The sequence below is a fragment of the Micromys minutus genome (genome assembly GCF_963924665.1).
Source record: "Micromys minutus genome assembly, chromosome: 6".
Taxonomy (NCBI): domain Eukaryota; kingdom Metazoa; phylum Chordata; class Mammalia; order Rodentia; family Muridae; genus Micromys; species Micromys minutus.
Window position 1 is genome coordinate 35,076,345 of NC_137975.1, and position 11,580 is coordinate 35,087,924.

The 11,580-nt window shown below is 39.7% G+C and overlaps 1 protein-coding gene across 1 annotated transcript; it reads right to left on the minus strand.

Moving 5' to 3' along the window:
- Positions 1–4,465: 4,465 nt before the first annotated feature.
- LOC308421981 (selenocysteine insertion sequence-binding protein 2-like) lies at positions 4,466–7,530 on the minus strand (the record flags this gene model as incomplete). Its single annotated transcript, XM_080918480.1, has 2 exons — positions 4,466–5,568; positions 7,512–7,530. The coding sequence occupies 2 exons, from the start codon at positions 7,528–7,530 to the stop codon at positions 4,466–4,468; spliced, it is 1,122 nt and encodes a 373-aa protein (XP_080774606.1).
- Positions 7,531–11,580: the final 4,050 nt, after the last annotated feature.

Here is an 11,580-nt window from a genome sequence, read left to right on the forward strand (position 1 = left end):
CTCTTTGCCCTCTATTTCATCTGGCTAGGTGTTTATCAATCCTGTTGATTTTCACAAAGAAACATCTCTTGGTTTTGTTGATTTTTTCAATGGTTATTTTGTTTCTATTTGGTCTATTTCTGCCCTAATTTTGATTATTTCTTGCTGTCTACTCTTCTTGGGTATATCTGCTTCCTTTTGTTCTAGGGCTTATGGCTGTGCTGTCAAGTTGCTGATGTAAGCTCTCTCCAGTTTTTTTTTGAAAGCACTAAGGGCTATGAGTTTTCCTCTCAGTACTGCTTTCATTGCCTCCCATAGGTGTGCGTATGTTGTGTTTTTGTTTTCGTAGAATTCTAGAAAATCCTTAATTTCTTTCTTTATTTCTTCTTTGACCCTGCTATCCTTTAACAGAGCGTTGTTTAGTTTCCATGTGTATGTGGGCTTTTTGTTGTCTTTGTTGTTTTTAAAGACCAGCCATAGATCATGTTTATCTGAGAGTATGCATTGGAGTATTTCATCTTCTTATATCGATTGAGGCACATTTTGTTTCCAATTATGTGGTCAATTTTCGAGAAAGTGTCATGGGGTGATGAGAAGAAGGTGTATTCTTTTAGGATGATATGTTCTGTAGATATCTTTTAATTCTAGTTGGTTCAAAGTCTCTGCTAGTTTTACATTGTCCTTCTTCAGTTTCTGTTTCCATGATCTGTCCATTGGAGAGAGTGGGGTATTAAATCTTCCACTATTATTGTGTGGGGTGAAATGCATTTTTTGAGCTTTAGTAGGGTTTCTTTTATGAATGTGGGTGCTTTTTTATTTGGAGCATATATGTTAAGGATTGAGAGTTCCTCCTGACAGATTTCTTAGGTAATGGGTAATAAGTGTCCTTCCTTATCTTTTTGGATAACTTTTGGTTGGAAATTTACTTTATTCGATATTAGAATAGCCACCCCAGCTTGCTTCTTGTGGCTGTTTGCTTGGAAGTTTTTTTCCCACCGTTTTACTCTGAGGTACTGTCTGTCTTTGTCTTTGAGAAGAGTCCTGTATGCAGCAAAATGCTGGATTTTGTTTATGTATCCAATCTGATAGCCTATGTCTCTTTATTGGGGAGTCGAGTCCATTTATGTTAATAGATATCAAGGAATAGTTGTTTCTGTTTCCTGCTTTTAGTAATTTGTGGGTTGAGTTGTGTCTGTGTCTTTTTCTTCTTTTGGTTTTCTTGCTTAGGAGTTTTCTTTTTTTTTTTAATTTTGCTAGTTTTTATTAGAGCATTACAATTTAAGACATTAAATTATAAATTCAGGTGGTATATTTAGAAATTAAATTACAAAATAATACAAATCCTTATTAAGGTGTGATATGCCAACAAAGTTTAAATGCTATCATTAACCGGGGATCAGTTTTTACGTCCTACAGAATCTATGATGTATACAAAGGTTGAAAGGAACAAGGGAGATGGAAAGATGTTTGCAAATAAAATATTTCACGGAAAAAAAATTAAATAAAAAGTTAAGCTTTCAGCGAATTAAATTAATGTTCTAATCTGTTGGCACAATGTACAGAAATACTTACATGATAATTTCTTAAGCAAACAGCAGCTTTACAAACAGTAATACTTTATACATACATTAAAGTAACAATGTGTTACGATTTAGCAGTTTTGTATTAAGAGTTGAAAATGGATGCAAAGATTGCTCTTTATTTGCAGGTTGTAATTCCCACCCCGACCCTACTTTCCCCAGGTTATTAAAAAATCACACAAGTATGTTATTTGGATATTAATTTGTCAATATTTAAATTATTTGAATTCCTTTTGACTAATTCTTTTCCAAACACTGGAAGCATATAAAATACCATCTCTTCAAAAGTGATCCCAGTCAAAGCCTGTAAAAACTTTTCAGTGTATAACACACGTTATTTTCCACGTTTAGTCAAAAGAAATTATATTACATCATTTACAAAGATTAAAACCAAAAAAAAAAAAAAATTAAGCTATTATGAACACCTGTCTTTGAGGAGTAATTGTTACAACAAGTTTACCAAAGAGGGGGTCTAACCAGAAAAGTGTGATTTATACTGTAATTCGTGTACTGATAGAAATCTAACACTAATTATTGCCAGTAAAACTACATCTACACACTAAAAAAAAAAGTCAGTTTTACTTCTTGTGCCAATAAACTCTTACTCTTCTTACTACGACTCCAAGAGAGTCAAACCTACTTCAAAAATAAGACTTCCCTATTTCTGTACCTCCTCTAAGCTCTGGAACTCAACAGACACAAACACTGCCCCCCAAGTTTACCCAAAGGAAAGAAATTATAGATGTCACTGATGTTTATTTAAGGATACTCTCAGCATGGTAGCACTCCCTTTGATACATTTTGGGCTGTCCTCTAGAAGTGGCCAGTTCCCCTTAGAAAGCCACTGCCTGTGAGCGGGCACCCACTGAACTTCTATAACTATGGCAAAATTAAGTTACTGTTTTTTTCCAAGATTTCCTCAACTTCTCTTTTGGTACATTCAAAAGTCTAAAATGATGATTTGCACCCAGAAGAGAATAAAATACAAGAAACTTTGAAAAGCCACTAACTCAAGATCAAGAGCTATCTGAACCACTGACATCAAGCAAGAAATACGATCATGAAAAGTAGGCAAAGTTTTCAAGTCTACATTCAAGACTGTCAGTCATTCAAAACCTCCATCATCTCTTTAAATAAGTCAAGGCTTCCAAATATGCAGACAGTAAGAGTCAGCCCGTGTAAATCCACCTCACTGTTGGCTTCATTCCTTATGTCTAACTGAAGTGTCAGATACTTAGTGCCTAAAGTCTATACTGGACAACAGTTTAGACTGGACAGTATACTATTGTCCCCTTTAGCACACTAATAAAGTTGACAGACTGACATTTTTTTTTTTTATAGAGCAATGCTCCTAAACTTTCACAACTAACAAAAACTATAACATCGGCCAAGAATCTCATCTCTCTAGCATTAAATGCCAGCATTATAAAACTTGGAACGAGCACAGTAGGTCCCAAACATTTCAGTGCAAGACTTTAGCTTTTCTCTTCTGCCTCTGGGAGGCAAAGTCCCACCCCATACAAGCAGGGGAGGAGAGGGTCTCCCTGCTGCTGCCTGCTCCTGGGAGCCTGGAGGTAGGAAGCTCACTGGGAGCTGGGAGTGAAGGAGGAGATGGAAGACAAAGGATGGGTGAAATATCATTCTCCCATCTTACAGACACTTGTGAAGACAACAGAATCCAGCTGGTGGCTGGACAGCAAACAAAACAGCTCACTAAGTTAAGATTCTCCCAAGCAAACACACACATTCCTAGAGAAGGGTAGAGATAAATAATTATGAACACAATTAGTTTCTGCATATATTTGTATATGACAAGTCATCTGAAGGATCAGCACAATTAGAATAGCCTTCTCTTTTCTTCTACAGCTTCTTCCAAGCCTTCCCTCAACACGTCACAGACTGCAAAATTCTTTTCCCTGACTTCCTGTAACTGTGGTTCTTGCTCTGAGGAAGATGCAAAAGTGTACACTTAAAACAACAGATGAAATGACTTCCGATGTGGATGTGTTTGAATATACAGACAGATCCACACCTCAAACCCACAGGGTCCTAAAGCAAATGCAGCAGACAGCCTTGCTTCTGGGTGTCTGCAGGGAAGTGCTGTGCAGGTATACATCTGCACTGTTCACCTGTCAGAGCTGGCTTTACACACTATGTACAAGAGCATTCCTGAGGTCAGAGGCAAGTGTTAGAACCTGGCAAGTCCCACCATGGTGACTGTTTGCTCCTCCAGACATCTACCCCTTCCCACAAAGGAGACCAGCATGTTAACGCTCCAGTGATCGCCTAACTCCTGCAAGCGAGTTTAGCCCATCCCAACTTTCACGGGTTACAATGACTAGAACTTCTGAAATAAACGTAGTAGACTAAGTAAAATCTGCATCCATTTTTAATGCACAGCACTGTGCAGTCTTGCTGCGACGGCCTTTTAGTCCCTGACGCTACCTCCAGCTCTTTTCACAAGCAGCTTGCTTCCATAACTCGGACAAACAGATTGCCCTGAAGGAGATGGGTATGCAAGCAGACACTGGTCCTTAGAACCTCCATCTTTAATTTGTAAAATAACCTTAAATAGCCATTAGGTTTTTTTTTTTTTGTTTTTGTTTTTTTTTTTAAGTTTTTTTTTTTTTTTTTTTTTTTTTTGTTTTTCTTTAGAATTTGGTCTTCTTTCTATAGTCATTATATTTCATTAAAAGTAAGTTGAAACAAGTCTGAATTTTCCAAACAATTCTTAGAAATAGTCTTGGACACTGTTAGAAGTGATGCCAGAGATCATAACAAAATAAGAGCTACAAAAATCTGTTGGGAGTTAAAAACAGTAAGTGACTGGACAGTGGAAGATGTTGATGGAGGTCCGGTACATGGCTGCAGCCGGACACAGCCGGACACAGCCGGCACTTCCTGAGTTATGTACTTTGGGGAGGGGAACTGAAATCAGGGTGCTCTTTGCTCGTGTTACTGCTGGGCTTCAGCGGCTGCTCAGGAGTCCAGGTCTCACCATCTGCCCCTGACTCTAGCCCCTCAGCCACTTCCGCCGCTTCCTCTCCACTTTGCTCTGCACTGTCTTCCTCGGAGCCAGGCAGGGCTTTACCGAGCTGCAGGGTCTCCATAGTCCTCTGTGTCTCTGAGACCCAGGACTCGATTCTACTATTGAGCTGCACTTCCTCTGACGTGGGTTCATGAGTGTAATCTTCCTCCTCCTCCTCATCCTCCTCTTCTTCAAGCATGCCAGGAACAAGCATGCTGGTGGTGCTGGTGATGGAGGAGTTCAGGAGGTCCCGGCAGCTGCCATCCAGGGAGCTAGTCTCAGTGCTCCGCTGTGAGGCCCACACCAGCTCGTCCTTGTCACCCGCGGGTTTCCCCTGGCTTGGCGCTGAGGTGATGCTGCCTGCAGCCAGCGGCAGCTGCTTACCACCCTGGGTCGTGTCAAGGGTGGATTTGCTGGGCTTCTCAGATGGGCCGTGCTTACCAGGGTCGGCCTTCTCGCATTCTGACATCTCCAAGCCGTCTGAAGTCTCCACCATGCTTCTCCAATTAGTCTCATACTCCTTTTCATTTACTTCAGAAATGGGTTCAGAAATAACACTGCAGAAAGAAATGGCGCTTGCAGCAGAGGGGTTGCGCGAGTGGCCCATGTGGTGAGGCACTGTCTTCACACTCCTCAAGGCTTCCTCTGCTTGCTCCTGCTCTGTTGCCGCAACCATGTCTTTATATGCCTTCCTGGCTTCCTCCGTGAGCTCCACTAATCTGTTAAACAGGCTCTCAGCACCGAAATAATTGAAGATTCCTACAACACTAACAGGAACCAGCTTGTTCACACAGCGTCCCAGGGCTTTCCTTCCCAGGGCAAATACAAAAGGAATCTCTTGCTCCCGGGCCATGGCTATGACATTATAGAGGGCCTCATCAAGGCCACCCTTTGACTGGATCTTCTCACAGTTTGGGGAAATGATGACGCATTTGATCTTGTTCAGCTTCATGTGCTTGGTGACCTCTCGCAGCCCCATAACTAGGATGTATTTCTTCTCATTGTATTAGGTTTTCCACCTATAATTTGTTGTAGTGCTGGGTTTGTGGTCAGATATTGTGTAAATTTGGATTTGTCTTGAAATATCATCATCTCTCCATCTATGGTGATTGATAGTTTTGCTGGGTATAGCAGCTTGGGCTGGCAATTGTGCTCTCTTAGTGTGTGCATTATGTCTGTCCAGGATCTTCTAGCTTTCATAATCTCTGTTGAGAAATCGGGTGTGATTCTGATTGGTCTGCCTTTATATGTTACCTGAACTTTTCCTTACTGCTTTTAGTATTCTTACTTTGCTTTGGGTACTTGGTGTTTTGACTATTATGTGTTGGGAGGTATTTCTTTTCTGGTCCAACCTATTTGGAGTTCTGAAGGCTTCTTTTATGCTCGTGGTCATCTCATTCTTAAGGGTAGCGAAGTTTTCTTCTACAATTTTGTTGAAGATATTTACTGTGTCTCTTAGTTGATATTCTTCTCCCTCTTCTATTCCTATTATCCTTAGGTTCGGTCTTCTCATTGTGTCCTGGATTTCCTGGACATTTTGGGTCAGGAGCTTTTTGTTTTTGCATCTTCTCTGGCTGTTTTGTCTATGTTTACAATGTTGTCTTCTGCCCCCGAGATTCTCTCTTCCATCTTTTGTAGTCTATTGGAAATGCTTGCTTCTGTGACTTCTGATTTCTTTTTAGGTGTTCTACCTCTAGAGTTATCTCTTTTAGTGTTTTCTTTATTGTGTCAATTTCCGTTTTAAATTCCCTCTTCCATTCCTTCATCTGTTTGGTTCTGTTTTCCTCTAGTTCTTTGAGTTCTTTGAGTGTTTTTTTTTTTTTTTTTTTTTTTTTTTTTTTTTTTTTTTGTTTGTTTCCTCTTTAAAAGCTTCTGAATCCTTTTGCTTTTCTTCCCGTTCTTGTTTAAGTATCTCTATCAGCATCTTGAGGTATGATTATAGGTCTGCGTCTTCTTTTTCTGGAGTGTTTGGCATTCCAATGTTTGCTGTTATGGGAGAGCTGAGTTCTGTTTTTGCCAGGGTGTCTTGGTTTCCTTGGGATATACTCTTGCTTTCCTCTTGTCATCTTGTTGTCAGTGATATGTTCTTACCTTTCCCTTGTATCTGGTCTATAACTCTGGATTTCCACTGGTCCAGGTGGCAGATGGTCTGAGCCCTGTTCTGCACCCCAAACCTGCTGGGTAGAAGCAGGGCCGGGTTACGCTTTTCCTTGTGCACTCTGCAGAGATCTCTCTGCTCCCTGGCTGCCCATATCTCCTACTCACCAGTCTTTAAAACTTTAGGAACTGCTGGTCCGGGTGGCAGATGGGCCGAGCTCTGTTCTGCACCCCAAATTCTTCGGGTGGAAACAGAGGTTCCAATGCTGTGTCCCTGGTCCCTGGCTCAGACAGGGTGGGGGCATGCTTTCCGTGCCCACTCAGCAGATCTTTCTCTGCTCCCTGGCTGCCCAGATCTCCTACTCACCAGTCTTTAAAACATTAGGAACTGCTGGTCCGGGTGGCAGATTTACCAAGCCCTGTTCTGCACCCCAAAATCTCCGGGTGGAAACAGAGGTTCCAATGTTGAGTTCCTGGTCCCTGGATCAGGCAGGGCGTGGGTGCGCTTTCTGTGCGCATTCCGCAGAGATCTCTCTGCTCCCTGGCTGCTCAGATCTCCTACTCACCAGTCTTTAAAACTTTAGGAACTGCTGGTCTGGGTGGCAGATGGACCAAGCCCTGTTCTGTGCCCCCAAATATTTTTTTAAAAAATATTTTATTGGCTATTTTATGTATTTACATTTCAAATGTTATCCTTTTTTCCCTCCTCTCTCACCCCCATCCTTCTCACTTTGCTTTTATGAAGATGCTCCAACTTCCAAACACTCATATCCCTGGCATTCCCCTATAATGGGAAAATGAGCCTTCACAGGAACAAAAACTTTTACTGGTGCTGGACAATGCCATTCTCTGCTATAGACGTGGCTGAAGCTAGTGGCTTCTCAATGTGTACCCACTGTTTAGTGTTTTATTCCCTGGGAGCTCTGAGGTGTATTGGTTGGTTGATAATCTTTTCAGTTCCTCCAGTCCTTTCTCTAGCTCCTCCATTGTGGTCCCCATGCTCAGTCCAATAGTTAGCTGCAAATATCTTCATCTGTATCAATATGGCTCTTGCAGAACCTCCTAAGAGACCTCCATGTCAGTATTTTGTCAACAAGAACTTCTTGATATCAGCAATAGTGATTCCCAGGTGAAGCAGGCTCAGGATAACTCTTTCTTCAGTCCCATCTCCACTCTTTGTCCTTTTATTTCCTCCTATGAGTATTTTGTTCTTCCTTCTAAGAAGGACAAAAGCACCTACATTTTGGTTTTCCTTCATTTTGATCTTAATATGGTCTGTGAATGATTTATTTGGTATTCTGAGCTTTGCGGATAATATCCTATCTACTATCAGTAATTGCATACAGTGTGTGTTCTTTTGTGACTAGGTTACCTCACTCAGGATGATATTTTCTAGTTCCATTTATTTGCCTAAGAATTTCAAGTATTTATTGTTTCAATAGCTGAGTAGTACTCCATTTGGTAAATGTACCACATTTTCTGTATATATTATTGTTGAAGGACATCTGGAATCTTTCCAGCTTTTGATCATTATAAATAAGGCTGCTATTAAAATAGTGGAACATGTGCCCTTGTTAGATGTTGGAGCTTGCTTCTCTTGGGTATATGCCCAGGAGTGGTATATCTGGGTCCTCAGGTAGTACTATGTCTAATTTTCTGAGGAACCACTAGACTGATTTTCTGAGTGTTATACCACTTTGAAATCTGTACTGGCTAGTTTTGTGTCAACTTGACACAAACTTGTGTTATCACAAAGAAAGGAAGTAGTTTCTGAAAGATCAAAGAGATTGTGTTCCAGTGATAGCCAGGGTTGTACTTTCTGCTTTGGGTGGACTTGGTCATGTGTAAGAGTCACCCAGGTGGTACTGGTTTTGAAGGCACCATGAAGTCAGGAAGAACAGCTGTGGGAGAACATGGAAATCCATTTGCAAATGTGCAGTCTCAGGTGCAATTAATTGATGGCACAGGTATGAAGGGGTCATGCTACGGAATTAAGGCTTGGCACCATGAAGAAAGCCTATGAGAGGAGACTGGTGAAGCCTTGTTGGAGAGTTAGACAGCTGTGATTTGGAGATAGCAGTTCCTTGAGATGCAGTCATGAACAGAAGCAAAATAATTTTTTGTCCTATTTACAGTGTTCTTTGCCTTACAAAAGCTTTGCAATTTCATGAGGTCCCATTTGTTGATTCTTGATCTTAGAGCATAATTTACTGTTGTTCAGTTCAGGAAAATTTCCCCTGAGCCTATGTGCTCTAAGATCTTCCCCACATTTTCTTCTTTTAGTTTCAATGTATATAGATTTATGTAGACGTTTGATTCCCTTAGAATTGGGCTTTGCACAAGGTGATAAGAATGAATCAATTTTGATACTTCTACATGCTGACTGCCAGGTGAACCAGCATCATTTGTTGAAAATAGTGCATTTTTTTCCATTGGATGTTTGTGGACTCATTTGTGGGTTTTAAATTCTATTCTATTGATGTACTGGTCTACCTTCCTGTCTTTGTATCAATATCATACAGTTTTTTTGATAAAGGTTGATCTATAGTATAGTTCAATGTCAAGTATGCTGATTTCCACAGAAGTTTTTCTATTGTTGAGAATAATTTTTGTTATTCCAAATGAATTTGCAAATTGCTCTTTCTAACTCTATAAAAAGTTGAGATGAAATTTTGATGGTAATTGCATTAACTCAGCAGATTGCTTTTGGCAAGATGGTGATTTTTTACTATGTTGATCTTTCCAATTCATGAGCATGGGCAATCTTTCCATCTTCTGAGATCTTCTTCAATTTTCTTCTTCAGAGACTTGAAGTTCTTGTCAAACAAATCGTTCCCTTGCTTGGTTCGGGTCACACCAATACATCTTATAATGTTTGTGACTATATGATGGGTGTTATTTCTCTAATTTTTTTTCTCAGCCTGTTCATCCTTTGAGTTTAGGAAGGCTATTGATGTGTTTGAGTTAAATTTATATTCAGTCACTTTGCTGAAGTTGTTTATCAGCTGTAGGAATTCTCTAGTCAAATGTTTGGGGTCATTAATTATACTATCATGTGATCTGCATACAGTGATATTTTAATTTCTTCCTGTCTAATCTATATCCCTTTGACAACCTTTTGTTGTCTAATTGCTTTGGCTAGAATTTCCAGTACTATATTCAATAGGAAGAGGGCAGCCTTTTCTAGTTCCTGATTTTAGTGGGATTGCTTCAAGTTTCTAACCATTTAGTTTGTTGTTGGCTACTAGAAATGCTATATATTTCTTTTACTATGTTTAGGTATAGGCCTTGAATTCTTGATCTTTCCAAAACTTTTTATCATGATGTCCTGTTAATTTTTTTCAAATGCTTTCTCAGTATCTAAAGAGATGATAAGTTTTTCTTTTGAGTTTGTTTATATTGTGGATTTCCATATATTGAACTATCCCTGAAATCCTATGATGAAGCCTACTTGATAATACTGTATGATTTTTTGATGTGTTATTTGGTTCGGTTTGCAAGAATTTTATTGAGTAGTTATGCATCAATGTTTATGAGAGAAATTGGTCTTCAGCGTTGTTTGTCTTTATCATTCTTTTATTGCTTTTATTGTCATTTTTACATTCTAGATTTCTTTGTTCAATTCCTCCACCTGTTTTTTTGTTTGTTTTGTTTGTTGTGTGTACGCGCGCGCGCAGGTCTGTGTGTGTGTGTGTGTGTGTGTGTGTGTGTGTGTGTTTTCCTGTAACTATTTAACAGATTTTTTGTGTTTTCTCTTTAAGGGCTTCTGCTTGTTTACCTGTATTCACCTGTATTTCTTATTCATTTCCTTTTTAATGTCCTCTATTATCACCATGAGATATGATTTTAAATTCAAATACTGCTTTTCTGGTGTGTTGGGATATCTAGTACTTGCTGTGTTAGGAGAACTGGGTTCTGATGATGCCACCTTGTCTTGGTCTCTGTTGCTTAGGTTCTTTTTCTTGCCTCTTGCCATCTTGTTATCTGTGATGTTAGTTGGCTGTGCTGTCTCTGACTTGAGCTTGTTCCTCTTGTGGTTGTGAACCTTGATCTTAGGAGTGAGAGCACTCCAGGGAGACCAGCTTTCTCCAGGCAAGTTTTGGGTCTGGAGGGCTATGGAACAGACTTAGCTCTGGGCACAGATAGAAACCAGGAGGATCCTGTCTTAGAACTCCCTGTCGTTTCTGTGTCCTGTCCTATGTGCTCCTGGTGGGTTTCTCTTTGTACAGTCAGTGGAGAGAAAGTAGGGTCTCACCTGTAAGCTTAGGAATGAATGTGCTCCTGGATGATCAACTTTATTCAGGCATGATTTAGGTCCCGATGGCCTTGGGACTGCCCTAGCTATGGGCACAGGTAGAGACTAGAAGAAGAGTATTGTTTTCTATGTGTCTTTTTAAAATTTTCTTTGTTGCTCTGTGTTTTATAATTCCATAATATATACCTGTGATTAAATTTTGTGACTGTCTGCCAGTGAAATTCAATTTATCACTGATGTTTGGGTATTGTAACTGAACCTTAACTTAATTCTGAAAATTAGGATTGTTTTTTTCTCTTTCGATTTTTTTTGGCTCCATTTTTTCCTTCATTTCTTTTTGTCTTTCTTAATATGTAATTATAGCTCTTTTTATGATTCAGTCACAATTTATTTTATGGTTGTTAATAACTAAGCATCATGTTAATTTGTTATTGATTATGTTGTTCTTGAAAGGTCATTGTGATATCAGTGGTGTTGCTAAAGATCATGAATAGCTGTGATTCACGTGACTAGTTAATCATTGCTATGATTGTAAGAGCTACTTCATTTTTTAACCTTCTCAGCTTCGCCATTCTAGAAAGTCAGTACCCAGAGAAATATTGAGAAATTCGGCATTTTGTAGCATTGGCTTTCACAGGAAA